The sequence below is a fragment of the Syngnathus acus genome, chromosome 9 (genome assembly GCF_901709675.1).
Source record: "Syngnathus acus chromosome 9, fSynAcu1.2, whole genome shotgun sequence".
In the NCBI taxonomy this organism is placed as follows: domain Eukaryota; kingdom Metazoa; phylum Chordata; class Actinopteri; order Syngnathiformes; family Syngnathidae; genus Syngnathus; species Syngnathus acus.
The window spans coordinates 17,078,082-17,098,869 of record NC_051094.1 but is presented as its reverse complement, the minus strand read 5'-3'; the positions used below and the strand labels follow the sequence as shown (position 1 = coordinate 17,098,869).

Genomic DNA, 20,788 nt, shown 5'->3' with positions numbered 1-20,788 from the left:
TAGTAATACTACTAGTAGTAGTAGTAGTAATACTAGTAGTAGCCTTCAAAAGCTCCAATATATCCAAAACAGCGCCGCCAGGATCCTGATTAGAGTGCGCAAATACGACCACATCACACCTACATCACACCTATCCTCCAATCACTACACTGGCTTCCCATTTCCTCTCGGACCGAATATAAAATCTCCCTGCTTGACCCATCAATGCATCCATGGCAACGCACCCCCTTACCTTAAGGAACTAATCACTCTCCAGTCTTCCACACGGAAACTCCGCTCATCTAACACCTACCTCCTAAAAAAAAAAAAAAACTAACCTCCGTTCCATGGGAGACCGGGCTTTCTGCTCTGTCTCACTGTCAGGGAACGGATGGAGCAGGGCGACCAAATGCAGCTTGGACCAGGGTTTATTGAAGGGAACTCAAAAGGCAAACTGACATGACTTACCAAACAATAACTTGAGTGACTGACCGGGACGTGAAACAAAAAGATAGCCGGACATGCCGACAGCAAGACAGTACGACAACAACAACACAATGATCCGACGGGGAGTGACACGTAGACAGGACTTAAATACGAGACAGGTAACGAGAGGCAGGTGACTGTGATTAGTACATGGTTTGTGAGTTGACACAGGAACGGAGAGGCGAGTACACAGACAGACAGAAACCATGACAACCTAGACACATAGTAACACGGCTGTGGACGAGACGTGACACTCACCCACATTGTGAAATGCCCTACCTGTCCACCTGAGAGCACCGCAGTCGGTTGACATTTTTAAAAACGGTCTTAAGACATTTCTTTTTAAAAAGGCATTTTCTGTAGCACTTTGAGATTTTTTTAAAATATAAAGTGCATTATAAATATAATTTATTAAGATTATTATTACAGTCAAACTTCGGTTTTCAAACGTCCCGGTTCTCGAACAAATCGGAATTCGAACGAAAAATTCGAGATTTTTTTGCTTCGGTTGTCGAACAAAATTCGGACGTCGAACCTCGCGAGATGAGCCGAAAGGACCCGAGAAAACCCGACCGCGCGGCCCGGATGCCGACTGACTCCGTTCGTTATTGTATTTTCGTTACTTTGAGGATTGTATTAAGCCCTAATCATGCCTCCAAATAAAGCAAGTGGGAGCAGTAAAGCCATCCTAAAACACAAAGAAGCTCTTAAAGCAATGCGACAGTGAGCGCCCGGCGCGCTGCGGTTGCGCGATCGGACCAAATTAAGCTCCCTGCGCACTGAGGTCCACTTAAATTTTGGAAAGTACATCAGGACTTTAAAAATATTTTCTAAATTTCAGCGACGGCTCTGTCACAATAATGCGTCCAGCGCGGTGCTGTTGCGCAGTCGGCGGCGCGCTACGGTTGCGCGTTCGGCGGTGCGCTGCAGTTGCGCGATTGGACAAAAATGTGCAAATGAAAAATTGCTTAAAAAAGGCATTTTATTTAGTCTTGGAACGGATTAAAAAATGTTCCTTTATTTGTAATGGGAAAAATAGATTCGGAATTCGACCAATTCACTTCTCGAACCGTCTTCTGGAATGGATTGTGGTCGAAAACCGAGGTTTGACTGTATTATTATTATTATTATTATTATTATTATTAGTAGTAGTAGTAGTAGTAGTAGTAGTAGTAGTAGTTAATGAAAACAAATAAAATGACAATGATGACTGAGCAGGAGATCGACAGGCGGATCAGTGCAGCTTCTGCTGAGATGTGGACTCCGTACCGGTCTGTCATGGTGAAGAAGGAGCTGAGCCGAAAGGCAAAGCCCTTGATTTACTGATCCGTCTACGTTCCTACCCTCACCTATGGTCACGAGCTGTGTGTCGTGACCGAAAGAACAAGATCCTGGATACAAGTGGCTGAAATGACTTTCCTCCGCAGGGTGTCCCGGCTCTCCCTTAGAGATAAGGTGAGAAGCTTGGCCATCCGGGAGGGTCTCTGAGTCGAGCCACTGCTCCTCCGCGTTGAGGGGCTCCAGATGAGGTGGCTTGGGCATCTTATAAAGATGCCTCCTGGACACCTCCCTTGGTGAGGTGTTCCAGGCATGTCCTACTGGAAGGAAGCCCCAGGAACGACCCTGGATATGCTGGAGAGACTATGTCTCTCAGCTGGCTTGGGAACGCCTCGGGATCCCCCAGGATGAGCTGGACAGGAGAGGGAAGTCTGGCCTTCCTTGCTTAAATTGCTGCCCTCACAACCAGACCTTGGATAAGCAGAAGAGAATAAATGAATGAATGAATATTTATATTAGAATAACACATTTTAATAGAGCTTTTCTGAACCTCAAATGATTAATAACAAAGACAAGTTGCAAAAAAAAAAGCACTTTAATGGATACAGTGGATAAATGTACTGTATACAAGTCCATAAGTCAGACTTGCAACTTGCTGGAAATGCACACACAGAGGTAAATGGTCATGGCGGAGCTCAGAGACGCACTTTTAGAGTGAGGAGGAAACTACTGCTTTATTTCTGCGGTGACTGACGTCAATATACAGTCAGGTGTTTTATTGACAGTAGAAAGTAACAAACAAAAATGACGTCAGCTTTCGTCATGATGTATGTGTGTGTCACCGTTTCAATCAGGGTATTTGAATGCACATGTAAATGTCGATTCATGTCTGTAAGGTTATTCTGAATGTTTCAGAAATCTGAATTTTGACCTTAACCCGAATATCGACTGCATGTGAACGTAGTCTTTGTCTATTGTCTTGCAGTGGTAATCTTGTGTATGGACGCCAGAAAAATTCGAGAAATTATGCTTGCTGCACATAGGCATCGATTGACCAGTGGAACTCACATGTTCTTCAATATTGAACTCTTCAATGCATCCTCCTATGGTAAAGCCTATATAACAACATAGTGTTTAACTGGTGTACATAATTCATTTTTGAGACCATGTTTCTGGGATATTTAGCATACATCCCCATGATTTTGTATATGTTATGAACGTGCGTTTCAGGCAATGGGTCATGGAGGAGTGGAGACAAATTTGACAATGAAGCAAAGCAAGCCTATGCATATTTGAACACTGTGACACTGCTTCGAACAGTCAAACCAGAGTTTGAAAACTTCTCAATGGAAATTAAAAAGGCCGGCGAAAGTATGGGACTGAACAACTGCCAAGACTGTGGAAATGTAAGTATATCTACATTTAAGTGAAAAAACAAAGTTGTAATGGACTGTACAGTATATCAATTGAATTGTATTAGTGTTTGCTGATACTGTATGCTTTGATACCCTTTTCCCCTTCTCCTTCTCGCCTGTTGGCCTGCATTTAGTATTCAAGCTTTTGAACTTTTAAGTACACAGTCAAAATCAGGTTAGTGTTCCTATTTCTGATGTAGTGCATCCATTTAAAAAACAAAATACATATCTGAAACAACCCACACACTTCTAAAATGCATGTCAACAATTACACTATTATATACATGTAACAAATATTTCATGTTTTCGTTGGACTGGACTTTGACTCACTGGTTTAAAACTCCAGTTTTAATGGAGTATGTCAAGTTAATTCAAATGTAGTTTTACAGCCCTTAACCACAAAAGAGTCTAAAAGGGCTTCAGGAGCCCACAGTTGACATATATTAACAACATCCCATGATCTCAACTCCATGCACCTGTAATGTAGTAATTCAAGATCAAATATAAAGTGTTATGCATTTGGCATCGTTTTGATTTCTTTGTACCCACTGTTTTTTCACGGTAGACACATGTACACCACAGAATTCTTTCATTACTAGAAGCCACTTTGAATCTTTTGACTTAGAATTAGAGACGTCCCAATCTAAAATTCTGTTTGGGTATCAGCACCCAGTCACTACCCTTTTGTGAGGATCGGGCCGAATCAGATTCAGTTACAGGATCGGCCCCATCCTGTCTAATGTGTTTTTGCGGCATTGACGTGATTTACGGCTGACATAAATCCTAACGCAAACATGTCTGCTGTATGTCATTACTCATTACAACAAATCTTTAAATTACGATTAACTTTAAATTACTTTGGTCCAGACACCGTGTCCTAGTTTATTTTAATGTGATTCTTAAAATAAGCTAATCAGTACAACCTTATATACCATTGTTTTGATTTCCTTTCTGCTGGCCTTGTACTGCCAATCGGAGATATCGCAAGAAGAAAAAAGCACTCTGCTTGCGGGTAGTTAACTTGCAGTTAACTAACCCTCACCCTTTTTCTCACTCAGAGAGTATATTTATGTTGTGCCACAATAATTAACAGCGAGCTGGCGATAGAAAAGCCAAAACAAAGCATAATGGCTCTTAATGTAAAATGTCACGAGGTATGTGACGTGTTTGCAAGTGTTGGTGACTGCTGAAAGGAAATAGGCATGACAGGGCACTGTGGCTACAGAGAGGCTGCTCATTTCTCCTAAATCAACCATGGAGAGGCTAATCCTTATATATTGAAGTAGTCATAAGTGGAGCTGTCCATGTAAATTTTGTTTTTGGACATTTTAACCTGTATCTATTATCTGTTATCTGTACAATGATTTCCAATGGAGAAATTGTGATCACTTCCTTCAGTGACGTCATCAACCAAGACATGGAGGGAAGGGGTGTGTGGCCCTATTCCACATTAAAAGCTGTGTCTTTATCTTAGAAATACTGTATGTTCGGGACCGTGGCAATCGCAGGAAAAAAATGGAGTTGGTCCCCGAGAACTTGACATGGTTTCTAATTACTCTGCTGGAAAAAAAGACGCTTGATGTAATCTCTGATATAACATTTGCACTACCTCCTATAACTCAATGGTATATGTGTGTCCTCGTGGACCCTACTGACAAACCAAACAATAAATGAGAAATACAACATTTAAATATGTTATTTTGCGTTCTTCCTACTCTACCATTTTAGGTCAACATGTTTGTTGAGGGATTCCATGATGCCTTGCTGCTTTACGCTCTTGCTTTGAATGAAGCCAAGAAAAGTGGATACAATAAGAAAAATGGATCACAAATCACATCACAAATGTGGAATAGAACCTTTGAAGGTAAAATGTACTTACATGACAAAGTTGCGTTCAGTTTTCATTTCATTGTCTGTAATGAGCTAGACACACATAAAAAACAAAAAAAAGAACAATAGAAAAAAAAAGCTAAAAATGGAAGGTAAATCTCTTGTCAAAATTAGTGCTGGAATCGGAGGTGTCAAATCTTGGCCTAGACAGTAATAACCCTGCCTCAATTTGGCTTCAGCCACAGGTTCTGCCAAACTGGGTTTCGACTTTCTGGATCTGGATTTGAAACCTCAGGCTGCTATGAAGAGATTTGAAGTAACTCCAGCTAATATGGATCTTTGCAGTCATGACACACAAGTTTAAACAATTGTTCATGTGCAAGGGTTGAATCTTGTAATTTTGTTGAAGATGCTGCTTTATCTGTTGGTAACATTATCATGAAAGAGTCTGTTTTTGAAAAACTGAATTTAGTGGCCTCAACGAATTTTTTTTTTTTCTTACCATTCCATATGTCAAGGAGTGAGACAGGGCGACCAAATGCAGCACGATCCTTTATTGAAAAGAGGAAAAGGGAAGTGGGATGCTGGACTCGCGATCTGGCTGGCATAGCTGTGCTGAAGAGCGCAGTGCATAGTTGTGGTCAGGGCGAGCAAGTAGTCGGGGTATGCGGCGATCGGAGCGTGGTCAGGGACGAGCCATTAGTCGGGGCAGGCGGCGATCGGAGCGTGGTCAGGGACGGGCCTGTAGTCGGGGCAGGCAGCGATCGGAGCGTGGTCAGGGACGGGGCCAGTAGTCGGGGCAGGCGGCGATCGAGGCGTGGTTGGTCAGTTTACCGAAACGATTGGCAACAGAGAAAAGGCACATGCTGATAGGCTTAAACGCACAGGGAGCAACGGGTAGCATACAGGAACGAACTGACAAGGGAGTGACTGGATGACAGGGTTCAAATAGAGAGCCTGACAGGTGTGGGTGATTCAGACGATTGGGGCGTGGCCGAGCGGCAGGTGATGCTGGAACGTGACACCATAATGACATTTCATTAGCATTTGGGGCTTGTACTGATTTTATAAACCATATTCTTGCGAGAAAAGCTATCAAATTCCTTGAGAATTTTACAGAAAATGATTTAGAGATCAGCTCAGTGGCCTAGTGGTAGAGTGTCCGCCCTGAGACTGGAAGGTTGTGGGTTCAAACCCCGGCCGGGTCATACCAAAGACTATAAAAATGGGACCCATTGCCTCCCTGCTTGGCACTCAGCATTAAGGGTTGGAATTGGGGGGTTAGATCAGCAACTGATTCCCGAGCGCGGCACCGCTGCTGCTCACTGCTCCCCTCTCCCCCAGGGGATGGACTAAAATCACACGGGGATGGGTTAAATGCAGAGGACAAATTTCACCACACCCAGCTGTGTGTGTGACGATCATTGGGACTTTAAGCTGCAATATCTCTAAATATGAATAGCCATCAACCTCAGATGGAGAATGCTTTTGATTGTGGTGCACAGGAATCGCTGGCCAGGTGTCCATAGATGTCAATGGTGACAGAAACGGAGATTTCTCGTTAATGGCAATGACCAATGTTAATGCAGGAACATATGAGGTAAGATGCAGAATCAAATGACATCAAAAATTTTTCATGTTTGAAATCTTTTATGTATCCCTGTAAAATTTTCATTTTATCATTGCAGGTTGTTGCTAATTACTTTGGTGTGAATGGAAGCTTTGAGCTGCTGCCCACTTTCAACTATGACCACTTTACTCTGCAAGGATTACAGATAAAACATACGGAGATATCAGACACATCATGTAAAGAATCACTACCACAGTGCAATGTTTTTGTCAATTTATATGTATATGACGTGCTGTGTTCAATTATTGTTCTTATAACCAGGTGGACTTGGAGTGTCAGCTTTGACTGGAGTCATAGTGGGAGCTGTTCTGGGAACTGCGATGCTTACAGCATTCTATTTTTTCAGGTAAATACTGGTAAAAATGTAGTGTTACTTCATCAAATGTGCTGGGGTCCTTACAAAAATGTTAAATAACAGCTTGAATTCTTATTAAAATAAACAAGACAACCATCATGTAGCAATCATCATTTAGCAAATGAAGCTATGTAAATAATCAGCAAAGTGGAGCAAAACGGTGTTTGTTGATAACAGGTTAAAACAAAACAGCAAATATATGTGTGCACCTTAAAAGAACAACTAAAACACATTGAGCTCTGTATTTGTAGAAGGTGCAGGTGCGCTTCAGCAAAACAATTGGTGCAGCTCAATTACTGTATTGGCCCGAATATAAGATGACCCTGATTATAAGACGACCCCCTCTTTTTCAAGACTCAAGTTTGAAAAAAGACTTTTTGAACGCCAAATTTAATTTTTATACAAAAAATAATTACAGTAAATCTGAAACAAATGATTATAACAATATATTCGAGAGAAAAAGCATGTTATTTTGCCTCATTCAAATCATGCAAAAACTGTCTATCACACCTTAATATCTGAACATTTAAATATGTAAACTAAAGTGCAATCACATTTGTAAATGAATGGCTTCTGGTTTTTGAAATGTAAATAAACCAATCTACTGTGATAAAACAACAAAATTGCAATAACTGCATTAACCATCAAAGTGAAGTCTAACTCTAGTCTTGAAACAAATCTGAATAAGGAAAAACATTGCAATAAAATAATGCAAACTGCTACCGCTATTGTTGGGGAGCCTGAGGACTGTATGGGGGTTGGCTCGGATGGTTATGCTCTTTTCGCCCCCGGGTGTCGGTCAGAACACAGGAGGGAAGACGTGGTTCAGTTTTGATTGCTTTACTGAATTATTGGCAAAAAAGTAACAGGCACTGTGGCTCATAGTGGCATACAGGCAAACTCGCAAAAGGGTATAGGCACATAATTGGTCGTAAGGATGTGAGAGCAGGTGTGTGTAGTGTACATGGGTGAGTCTTTGGGTGCGTGAATGTGATTCTTGTGTGTGTGATTATTGTATGAAGCGTGTGAAGGGTGTGTGGGGTGTGTGTGTGGTGTGTGTGTGTGCGTTGTTTTGCAACAGACAAATACAGCACATAAGTCAACGCTCAATTTCTGACGCCACACAACACTAGTAGACGGCACACATTACATAACTAACTGCGCGTAACGGTTCCGCTATATAAATAACCATAAATGAAATACTCTCGGCAACACACCAAACATAAGTCATCGAGACAACAAAAAACATTTGCTGGCGACCATTAGTCGCCGTGCCGTTGCGTAACAGCTGTAGTCATGCATGTACGCTGCTCGTACGATGCGAGGCAAACTTAAACGCGCCGGTGCTGTCAATCAAACGGCGCGCACACGAAGCGCACACGAAGCAAACCGCGATCGGACGAACGGCACAACAGTGGACAGTAGTAACAATGAAATGTATAGACAGTAATCCCTCGCTACATCGCGGTTCGTTTATCGCGGTTTCACTACATCGCGGATTTATTTTCACCAAATTAAAAAAAATTAAAAGTCTAAATAAAACTTCTAAATTGAGGAATTAGGGCACTTTTTCATTGTGCATCAGTCCATTTTACAAGAGCTCGGGCCCAGAGAATCCGGCGACGTTTCTGGATGTTGTTCATAAACGGCTTTTGCTTTGCATGGTAGAGTTTTAACCCGCACTTACTGATGAACTGTATTTACTGACAGTGGTTTTCTGAAGTTTTCCTGAGCCCATTTGGTGATATCGTTTACACACTCATGTTGGTTTTTAAGGCAGTACCGTCTGAGGGATCGAAGGTCACGGTCATTCAGTCTTGGTTTCCGGCCGTGGCGCTTACGTGCAGTGATTTCACCAGATTCTCTGAACCTTTTGATGATATTATGGACCGTAGATGTTAAAAACCCTAAATTCGCAGGCGTGCTGGAGCCTATCCCGGCAGTCATCGGGCAGTAGGCGGGGGACACCCTGAACTGGTGCCAGCCAATCACAGGGCACACAGAGACGAACAACCATTCGCACTCGTACTCACACCTAGGGACAATTTGGAGTGCTCAATCGGCCTACCAAGCATGTTTTTGGGATGTGGGAGGAAACCGGAGTGCCCAGAGAAAACCCACGCGGGCCCGGGGAAAACATGCAAACTCCATCGAATCGAACCCGCACCCTCCTAACTGTGAGGCGGTCGTGCTAACCAATGCGCCACCAAGCCGCCCATATGCAATGAGCCCTCATAGCGCGGGGCATGCCTCTGAGCAATGTGTTTCACTGAGGACAAGCGCAGGGTGCGCGGCTGGCTGCCGTGCACGTAGGAAAAAAGCACTGCCGTCCAGGGGTCAGGACAGTGGCAGTAAGTTCTGATAGCGCGGGGCATTCCTCTGAGCAATGTGCGTCACTGCGGACGTGACTGAGTTCAAGCGCAGGAGGCGGCAGCCGGTCACGTGCGAGGGAAGAAGCACCAACCGGTGCAGAAGTCGGAACATGTGACACTATCACATGTTTGTTCTTTTATTTACTGTAAAGATAAAACCCATGCACAGAACAGTGTGGGAATGGTTGTTAAGGGAATGGGAAAGGTTTATGTAGCGTAAACGTAGTGGGGAGGGTGTAAAAAGCTTTAATATTGTGTACTGGACCTCAATGCAACAGGAGATTCATGCGCAACTGTAACTCACTTTGGTTCTGCTATGCTTGATGTCTCCCGAGTTAGCATAATGTAGTATTTGTGAAGTTGGACACTTTGCATTTTTTGGCAGGGAAAACCTCTACTAAATTGATTGATTGATTGATTGATTGATTGATTGATTGATTGATATCGAACATCCAAAACAAAAAAGAAAAACAAAAAACAAAAAACAAAACAAATAACACTCTAAAGTGCCACATAAGTCCATACAACAAACAAACAAAAAATAAACCAACAATTAGAAATAAATCAATTAAATACATTAATTAATTAATAATAATAATAATACATAAGTAAATAAATCAATAAAGAATGCTCGAAAAGGAGTAGGAGGAAGTATAGCTTTTTAGATTCCTACCCCTTTCTCACTTTATCCATTAAACCAACGATTCAACATATCCTGTAATTCTACAATAGAACACAAGTAGACACACTTTCACACTTATTGTTCTGTTTCATTTTTACTTGTGTGTAGCCCTTTGGCACTTTTAGCCTTTGTACCCGCTAAACAACATATTTTTGTACATTCTTTTAAACTGGTGGATATTTGGACTTTGCTTGAGTTCCTCACTTAGATTGTTCCATAGTTTGACCCCGGTTATAGTCATACAGAAACCTTTTAAGGTTGTTCTTATGTTTAAGATTTTGAAGTTGTGATTCTCTCAACTTATAACCTCCCTCCCGATTCCTAAATAAGTTTTGGATATTGTCTGGTAGTTGTTTTGCTTTTGCCCTATACATGATGATTGCTGTTTGATAAGATACTATGTCAGTGAATTTCAATAGATTGGATTGTATGAAAAGTGGATTTGTGTGTTCCAAGTAGTTGACTTTATGAATAGTCCTTATTGCTCTTTTCTGCAGAATGATAAGTGGCTGTAGTGAAGTTTTATAAGTATTCCCCCAAACCTCAGCACAGTACTGCAAATAGGGCAAGACAAGAGAACAATAAAGTGTACGAAGTGAATGATAATCCAGTAATTCTTTTGCTTTGTATATGACTGCCATGCTTCTTGAAATTTTAGACTTTACGTTTTTGATGTGTGGCTTCCAACTCAGCCTGTCATCTATTATAACCCCAAGAAATTTGTTTTCCTGCACCCTTTTAATTTCATTCCCATCTATTTCTATTCGTATCTTTATATTCGCTTTGCCAAATACCATAAACTTGGTCTTACTTACATTTAATGATAATTTGTTCCAGTCGAACCACATTTTTATTTTTTTCATTTCCTCATTCAGCACTGATTCCACTTGTTGGATGTTATCACCTGAACAAAAGATATTTGTGTCATCTGCAAAATTGACGAGTTTTAGTTCTTTAGAGACTTTGCACATGTCATTTATATACAAAATAAATAATTTAGGGCCTAAAACTGACCCTTGAGGAACACCACAAGCTATTTCCAAATATCCAGAACAGTGATTACCCAACTTTACATACTGTTGCCGATCTCGTAGATAATCCTTTATCCAGTCTAATACTAATCCCCTTATCCCATATTTTTCTAATTTATTTATTTAATTTATTTAAATGACTTGCTACACACCCATGCTCTAGCGGCCAACAGTTGGAAATTTCAATACAATGTGTTAAAGTTTCTAACTTGAGTCAGGGCTGTGGACTCGGACTCGGGGACTCGGACTCGGTCGGACTCGGTCATTTTTGCCGGACTCGGACTCGGACTCGGTGCTGATTTTGGCCGAGTCCACCGAGTCCGACAATAAAAAAAATACGTTCAATTTTATTTTCATCATGCTGCTGAGAATGCGCGTCGGACACTAACAGCAATGCCAATCAGCCAAGTCAGCGTAGAGCGCCTGTTTTCCGGGCTCAAGTTTATCATGTCTGATCAGCGCGGCGCGGCGCGATGAAGGCTGACTTGGTTGAGGCGATTTTGTTCCTAAGAACAAACTCAAGTCGTTGAATTGAAACTTGAAAGTATCTGTTTATTGTATTCGTTTATATGTTTAATAAAGACAAAGCCATCACAAAACTGTTGTAATTATTTAGATTTTGATCTAAATTAGCCTTGAATAAAGACTAAGCAGTCACATGAATTAACTGAAAAAATGGACAGCCGGACTCGGACTCGGTGGTCAAGAGGCCGGACTCGGTGCAAAAATCCGACCGAGTCCACAGCCCTGATATATACCGTTTCTACTTAGTGGATTTTCGTTTTTCGCGGGTGTTTCTGGAACGTATCTCCCACGATGAACGAGGGATCACTGTAGTAGTAATCTGCGTATTCTTAGTCCCTACCTCTCTTAAATTCCTTTAGTCCTGACACTGTCTCCTATCTGTTTTTGATTCAATTTGTTAAATAAGCTAATCAGTGCAACCTTAATAATAATAATAATAATTCATTCAATTTATATAGCGCTTTTCAATAACCCAAAGACGCTTTACATGGAATAAAAAAGAGTGGAGGGGAGGGGGGGGGGAGACAGTAGGTTATAGTTAACAAGACATCGGTCAGCAGTGCGAAGGAGATGGATGGAGGAGCAGAAGGGGCGGGAGCGGAGGTTGTTGAGGTTGCCAGTACGGGAGGTGGGGGTGACGGGGGGTTGGTAGTCCAAAAAGAGGAGATGGGTGAGCCATCGGGGAAATGCTGGTCAGATGTAGCGGCGACGGCGAAGGATCCCAGCCTCGTGTGGAAGCAGCAGTGGACCAGGTGGTGATGCCGGTCGAAGTCGACTGCACCCGCTCGAACGGCAGGCCCCAACGCACCACGGCGGCACACAGCAGAGCCACAGTTGGCGAGCCCGCAGGGAGTGGAGCCCGTCCCCCGAGGACGCCGGACGGAAGGCCAGAGAGCCGGGCCAAAGCTGCCGTCGAGTCCACAGCAGGCGGCCACAGGCTCCGAGTCGGGAGGCAGGAGGGTCCGGTGGTGGTTTTGGCCAGTTGGCTGTTGGCTAGCTGGCTAACGTAGTTGGTAGTCCGAGGGAGAGGAAACAGATAGGTGAGAGCGGAGCTGCGGGGATGCGAGGTGGACGGAAGACAACACGAGAAAAATAAAAGAAGAGACGGGTGCACTGAAAACGGGAAAACGAAAAACAAGTAACGGACACGGTCCGGGACAGAAGCGGCAGTCAACAAATCTGACGCCAGCGTGCTCTAACCCGGAAGACAACAGACGGTGGGGGAGGAGTCTCTTATTTACCATTGTTTTGATTTCCTTTCTGCTGGCCTTGTACTGACAATCAGAGGGAACACGAGGATACATTCTGCACTCTGCTTGCAGGTAGTTTACTTGCAGTTAACTTCAAGCTATTCTCACTCAGACACTATATTTTATGCTATGCCATATTAATATACAGCTGGTCGAAGGAAAAGCTCAAACAAAACATAATATGACTCCTTATATAAAATGTCAGTCACTTGCAAGAATACCCATTGTGAACAGCCAGAGTTAATCTGCTATTTATCAAATATGTGAGTCATAAATGGTCAAATGAAGATGTTATTGTAAAGATATTTGGGGGCAAAAACGTGCCAAATCCTAAGTGCAGCTTTAAATAAGCAAAACTTTCAAGTAAAATATTTGGGACCAGTGTGCTCCGACCGTACTTAGCTGTTCAATACATTGGCAAATAGGTATAGGCTACGTAAAATGTATGCGAGTGTATGTGTGTTTAGGGCTCCACCATATGATGTAGGAAGATATACTGATGTTTAGTGCACTCCATTTACCTTTTACTTTTTTGTATTCTTTGACTGGCAATTGCCGGCCTGACAGAAGCGATGACAGAAGCACTGAAATCAATTATGGTAGCTTTTCATTTGGCATGGAAATATGACACTGATGATGCTTGCCTCTGCACATTCCATCCCGATTATATGTGTCTGTGTATGACCACCTTCAAACCTTCATAGTTGTGCCTTGGCCAAGGGGGTGATTTTGAAAGTATAATCAAGAATATAATGTGAACCAGTGCTAGTATAATCAAAGTCACCAAACTTGAGTTACAGTACTTCTGACAATAGTTAGACATGGTTCTAGCAGGTGTAAAGTTTGTCAGGTGCACACTGGCACTTGTCATAGGAACACCCTCAGTATGCTAGAACGCCCACCATGGTGCAGGTTACTGTACTCAATTCCCATATAGTCAAAATGAAGCTTGTGCCAGTACAATAGCGTATTGGCCGAATATAAGATGATGTTTTCTGCATTGAAATAAGACTGAGAAATTGCGGGTCGTCTTACATTCGGAGTTTAGATATTATACCACTTGTGCGCAGCGGTAAATTAAAGGTTGCTGGGGTCGACTATGTTGCTGTGATCATGTGCGTCTTTGACACAAAGTGAGTATATACATTTCATTGTTACTACTGTCCACTGTTGTGCCATTTGTCCGATCGCGGTTTGCTTCGTGTGTGTGCCGTTTGATTGACAGCTCCGGCGCGCTCCTTTAAGTTTGCCTCGCATCGTACGAGCAGCGTACACTCATGACTACTGCCGTTACGCAGCGGCACGGCGACTAACGGTCACCAGCAAATGTATTTTGTTGTCTCGATGACTTCTGTTTGGTGTGTTGCCGAGAGTATTTCATTTATGGTTATTTAGTATAGCGGAACCGTTACGCGCAGTTAGTTATGTAATGTGTGCCGTCTACTAGTGTTGTGTGACGTCAGAAGTTGAGCGTTGACTTACGTGCTGTATTTCTGTCTGTTGCAGAACCACACACACACCACACACACACACGCACCACACACACGCACACACGCACACACGCACACCCCACACACCCTTCACACGCTTCATGCAATAATCACACACACAAGAATCACATTCACAAACCCAAAGACTCACCCATGTACACTACAAACACCTGCTCTCACATCCTTACGACCAATTATGTGCCTATACCCTTTTGCCAGTTTGCCTAGCTGCCCCTATGAGCCACAGTGCCTGTTACGTTTTTGCCAATAATTCAGTAAAGCAATCAAAACTGAACCACGTCTTCCCTCCTGTGTTCTGACCGACACCGGGGGGCGAAAAGAGCATAACCATCCGAGCCAACCCCGCATTTTTTTACTGTGTACCGCAAAGAGCCACACCCCCCCCCCCCCGAAGCGAACACGCAGCGTTTGACGTCCCATTACCCCCCCCCCCGAAGCGAAGCGAACGCGCAGCGTTTGACGTCCCATTAACCCCCCCCACCCCACCCCCCCGAAGCGAAGCGAACGCGCAGCGATTGACGTCCCATTAACACAGCCCACCCCCCCCCCCCCCCCCGGAGCGAAGCGAACGTAAAAGAGCCGCATGAAACCCGGCAAAGAGCCGTATGCGGCTCGCGAGCCGCGGGTTGGCCACCGCTGCCCTATAGGCTTCCCAACAATAGCGGTAGCAGTTTGCATTATTTTATTGCAATGTTTTTCCTTATTCAGATTTGTTTCAAGACTACAGTTACAGTTAGACTTCACTTTGAATGTTAATGCAGTGATTGGAATTTTGTTGTTTTATCACAGTAGATTGGTTTATTTACATTTCAAAAACCAGAAGCCATTCATTTACAAATGTGATTGCACTTTAGTTTATATATTTAAATGTTCAGATATTAAGATGTGAAAGACAGTTTTTGCATGATTTGAATGAGGCAAAATAACATGCTTTTTCTCTCGAATAGATTGTTATAATCATTTGTTTCAGATTTACCGTAATTATTTTCTGTATAAAAATTAAATTTGGCGTTCAAAATATAATATATTATAATCAGGGTCGTCTTATATTCGGGCCAATACAGTAATTAAGCTTCACCAATTGTTTTGCTGAAGCGCAGCTGCACCTTCTACAAATACAGAGCTCAATGTGTATTTGCTGTTTTGTATAAAATAACATGCATTTTCTCTCGAATATATTGTTATAATCACTTGTTTCAGATGTAATCATTTTCTGTATAATAATTAAATTTGGTGTTCAAAAAGTATTTTTTCAAACTTGAGTCTTGAAAAAGAGGGGGTCGTCTTATAATCAAGGTCGTCTTATACTCAGCCCAATACGGTATATAGTATATATATATATTTATATTTATTTATGTATTTATTTATTTATTTGACATATATACAGTCGTATGCAAATGTTTGGGCACCCCTGATCATTTTCCAGATTTTCCTTTATAAATCATTGGTTGTTCGGATCAGCAATTCCAGTTAAATATATCATATGGCAGACAACTACAGGGATATTTTAGAAGTGAAATGAAGTTTATAAGATTTACAGAAAGTGTGCAATCATTACTTGAACAAAAGTAGGCGAGTGCATAAATTTGGGCACCCCAACAGAAAAATCTTCTGCATTATTCTCCTATACAGCATCCCCTTGTACAAAGTGCACTGAATAGTTCAACGATGCACAGTGTCACCATCTGGATGAAGATCATGTTGTAGGTCTTTGGAGCTGCTCTGTGGTTTGACTTTGACTGTTCTCACCATCCTTCGCCTTCAACCAGAATCCAGACTCTCATTGGAAGCTATAGGAAGCGTTTAGAGCAGGGGTCCCCAAACTTTTTCCAGTGAGGGCCACATAACTTTTCCCTTCTCTGATGGGGGGCCGGGGTCAGTTTCTAACAGAAAAAGTGTGACAATCACAGGTGTCCCTAAATGTAATCATTTAGTGTTTTCCAGAAAACATGCTGACACTCCAGCGCACCACACATATCCAAATATTAATGACCCTTTCTGAGATCAAATAGCCCTCTCTGGGTTCTTCACAGACTAAAATAACGCGGAAAATATATAGGCCAATAACACTATTTATGAACTCGATAAAGAATCAAATAACCCTCAGTGGGTTCTTAACAGAAAGAAAGTTATGCTGTGCCATGCACAATCCTAGGTAAAAGTTCAACTTCGCTTGAGACCCCATTCTTCCATCTCCCGGCTCATGCGTCCTATTAAACCCCGAGACGCGCCCACCATACTTGGGGCCCTGTCAGTCGTGATGCTGGCAACCTTTGCCCAGTCCAGATCCAACCGTTGCATGGTTTTACATACTTTGTCGAAAATATCCTCCCCAGTCGTAGTGCCTTTCAGGCTTTGTAGGGATGCCAGCACCTCGCACTTCTCAAAGTTTGCGGTAACTCCACGAATAAAAATAAGAAGCTCCGCGGTGTCAAGTCAAGTTTATTTGTATAGCCCTAAATCACAAGCAGTCTCAAAGGGCTTCACATAGACCAGTGGTTCCCAAACCTTTGCAGGCTGGTGCCCCCTTTGGCTCCCCAGTGAATTCCTAGCGCCCCCGCCCCCCCAAGGCATTTATATAAATAAATAATACATTTATATAAATAAATAAATAATACATTAATAATATCATTACCAATACGTTGAATTTGTGGGAGCACTGAGTTTGTTTCTCAGAAACGAGCCGGTCCCATCTAGACGTAATCGGAGACAATGACACCCGAAGTGATTTAAGGTTTGTCTTTTATTGCAGGATGCTTGGTCTCCATGTGTTGAAGCAGTTTTGAATGCTTCACTGCCTGGTTAGTTAGCCTGTCGCCACATATTAGCTTTGCGGGCTCGACTGGGGAAACATGTCACGTGACCGGGACGAGTGTCTTGACCTGAATTAATTGATCGTCGATAAAAAAAAAAATTCTGTGCGGCTTGGCGGCCCGGTACCAAGTGACCCACGGACCGGTACCGGTCCGCGGCCCGGTGGTTGGGGACCACTGCCCTAACCAGCTCAACACAACACAACACGCCGCGTTCTGGCGAGTCCCCAATTTCATGTTGACTTGAACTCAAGATGATGTTGACCGCCAGAATGCGGTTTTTATTATAAGATAAAATTCTGAACATTACAAGCTTGAAATTACAAACCTGAGCTTTTGCTTTTGTAGTCTATGCTGTCGGATCTGACTGGGCCAGAGCGGCGTGTTGTGTACAAATCGACTGCCGCCCCCCTACCGCCCCCCTACCGCCCCTTTCTTCCTCACCGCCCCCCCAGATCTTTCCACCGCCCCCAGGGATCCATCCCCTGGGGGAGAGGGGAGCAGTGAGCAGCAGCGGTGCCGCGCTCGGGAATCATTTGGTGATCTAACCCCTCAATTCCAACCCTTAATGCTGAGTGCCAAGCAGGGAGGCAATGGGTCCCATTTTTATAGTCTTTGGTAAAGTGAGTACACCCCTCTCATTTCTGCAATGTTTTAATTATATCTTGTCATGGGACAACACTGAAGAAATTACACTTTGAGACAATGTTAAGTAGTCACTGTAGAGCTTGGATACCAAAGTAAATGGATTGTTACTTCAAAGTAACTCAAAATACAACAATGAATATGTAAAATGCTGGCAACAAAAGTGAGTACACCCCAACTGAAAATGTCAAAATTGGACCCAAATGTCAATATTTTGTGTGGCCACCATTATTTTCCAGCACCGCCGTAACACTTTTAGGCATGGAGTTCACCAGAGCTATACAGGTCGCCGTTGGAATCCTCTTCCATGATGACATCACGAAGCTGGTAGATGTTGGAGACCTTGCGCTCCTCCACCTTCCGTTTGAGGATGCCCCACAGACAGTCAATAGGGTTTAGGTCTGGGGACATGCTTGGCCAGTCCATCACCTTCACCCTCAGCTTCTTTAGGAAGGCAGTGGTCGTCTTGGAGGTGTGTTTGGGGTCGTTATCGTGTTGGAATACTGCTCCGCGGCTCCTCACTGAACTGTAGCTCCCCAGGTCTCCAACATCCACCAGCTCCGTGATGTCATCATGGAAGAGTGGAAGAGGATTCCAGCGGCGTAATGTGAAGCTCTGGTGAACTCCATGCCTAAAAGGGTTATGGCGGTGCTGGAAAATAATGGTGGCCACACAAAATATTGACATTTGGGTCCAATTTTGACATTTTCAGTTGGGGTGTACTCACTTTTGTTGCCAGCATTTTACACATTCATTGTTGTATTTTGAAGTAACAATATATTTACTTTGCTGACCAAGCACTTTGCTATCCAAGCTCTACAGTGACTACTTAACATTGTCTCAAAGTGTCATTTCTTCAGTGTTGTCCCATGACAAGATATAATTAAAACATTGCAGAAATGAGAGGGGGGGTACTCACTTTTGTGAGATACTGTATATACACACACAAACCCCAAATAAATTACTAAAACGTCAAAAAAACAATCTAAGAGTAATTTGTGGTTCAACGCCATTGAGAGCCCTACAACTTTTAAATTTCTTGAATGCTCTCATAGGATGATACCTTATCGTGACCATTTGACAAGAAAGAGCGAGTCGGGCTGCGAGTTGCGCAACTGAGTTTAGATCGACTGAACTGCCATTACGCTTTCTTCGCTCCTCCTTTCACGCTTTCTTACCACTTGTGAACAGGGTTGCCAAATCTAACCCCCCCACACACCTATTTAAGCCTCATTTACACTGTGTTTAGTGGGTTTTATTTTAAAGTATAAGAAAAGAAAATCACTCCAGTTTCCTCACGCATTCCAAAAACATGCTTGGTAGCCCGATTGAGCACTCCAAATTGACCGTGAGTGTGAGTACGGAAGGTTGTTTGTCTTTGTGTGCCCTGCGATTGGCTGGCAACCAGTTCAGGCTGTTCCCCGCCTACTGCTTGATGACGGCTGGGATAGGCTCCAGCACGCCTGCGACCCTCGTGGGGACAAGCGGTACAGATGATGAATGAACTGCCCTTCAAAACCATTGATTGGCTCCAGAATGACCGTTCACAAAACAAACAAGCGCTGCTTCCGTTCACAGTCGTTCAAACTATGAATGAGTTCATAAACTTGTGTTCATTAAACGCGTTCAGGTACAAGACTGGGCATCCCTAAAAGCAAGTAAGTAAATTTTTTGACAATTTGATTGTAGCAACATGTCTTGTAATAAGATTTACTCTTTCGCAGGAAAAATTACAGGATTACCATAGAGCGTCGAGCACACAGTGAAGAGTCTGCCATTGGGAAGCACCGCCAATTACGGGAGGACTCCATCAGATCAAACTTGTCAACTGCTTAGTCACCGGCAGCCCCAAAACTTTTCCCGCAAACTTACATCTCTTTGGCGAGAGATCATCACGGCTGTCAGTGAGGAAATGCTTTGAGAAATTAAATGATTTTGTGTTTTTAACTTTTCAATGTTTCAAATGTTTCACTTACAATGTATTATAACTCAGGACAACTGTAACTGTCTTAAAGCACCACTTGGATTTATTTTTCACAGGTAAAGATTTGTGTCCATTTTATTCTGGAAAATTTCAATAAACATTTTTTGTAATGTATACACAGTATACAAAAGGTAGTTATGGCTGCAAATAATTGATCCCATACTGTATATACAGGGTGCCCCAAAAAGATGTATACACCTTTTAGCAGTTTTTTTTTCAGATTAAACCCATCGATCCAAATGATGGCAGCCAGACTAAACTTTAGAAGAAAGGAAATTCATACTAAAATGTTACTGGCAGCATGAAAACGCAGTAGAAGTGCAAAGACAATTTAGGAGGATGTTTCACAGAGAACCACCAACACGAGTTACCATCACGCAAATTAGAGATAAATTTGAAGCTGATGGAACTGTTCAAAACGTCTCCAAAAAGCATTCCGGAAGACCATGTACATCGACAAGTCCTACAAAGGAAGAAAGAGTCCTTGAAACGTTTCAGCGAAGTCTAAGAAAGTCTGTGGCTTGCTTCAAACTTATCTCTAATTCGATATATACCTTTCGTTGGTATTTTACAGACTATAAGTCGCAGTTTTTTTTTAGTTTGGCTGGGGGTGTGACTTATACTCAGGAGCGACTTATGTGTGAAATCATATCATTATATCATTTCACATGTTATTGTCACACTAAACCGCAAGAGGGCGCTCTAGGCCTGTGGAATACTTGGAACTAAAGCTGACGATGAGTCTGACGTAAGCGACGTAGAAGAGGAAGCGCTGCATCTTGTACTTCCGGAGTTAGCAGAGTTGTTTATAAGTGACACCGAGGATGAAGGTTTCGTCAGAATGATTTGGAGTGACACGGATTGTTCGATAAACTTCTTAGCATGTTATTTATGCTATAGTCATTTGAATAACTCTTAATATGTTACGTCAGGCACGTTCTCAGTTCCTTGTTTGTGTTTATGTAACGTTATCAAACCGTACCGTTTAGCCTGTTGTTGTTT

General features: G+C 42.7%; 1 protein-coding gene across 1 annotated transcript in view; it reads left to right on the top strand.

The window, feature by feature from the left end:
- npr3 (natriuretic peptide receptor 3) overlaps positions 1-20,107 on the top strand; it is a 45,174-nt gene extending 25,067 nt beyond the window's left edge. The window contains exons 2-8 of the mRNA XM_037259494.1: positions 2,729-2,851; positions 2,974-3,149; positions 4,887-5,022; positions 6,494-6,588; positions 6,677-6,794; positions 6,880-6,964; positions 19,527-20,107. Of these exons, the coding sequence (XP_037115389.1) occupies positions 2,729-2,851; positions 2,974-3,149; positions 4,887-5,022; positions 6,494-6,588; positions 6,677-6,794; positions 6,880-6,964; positions 19,527-19,638 (845 nt within the window). The 3' untranslated portion in view covers positions 19,639-20,107. The remainder of the gene's footprint in view (positions 1-2,728; positions 2,852-2,973; positions 3,150-4,886; positions 5,023-6,493; positions 6,589-6,676; positions 6,795-6,879; positions 6,965-19,526) is intronic.
- The last annotated feature ends 681 nt before the right edge of the window (positions 20,108-20,788 follow it).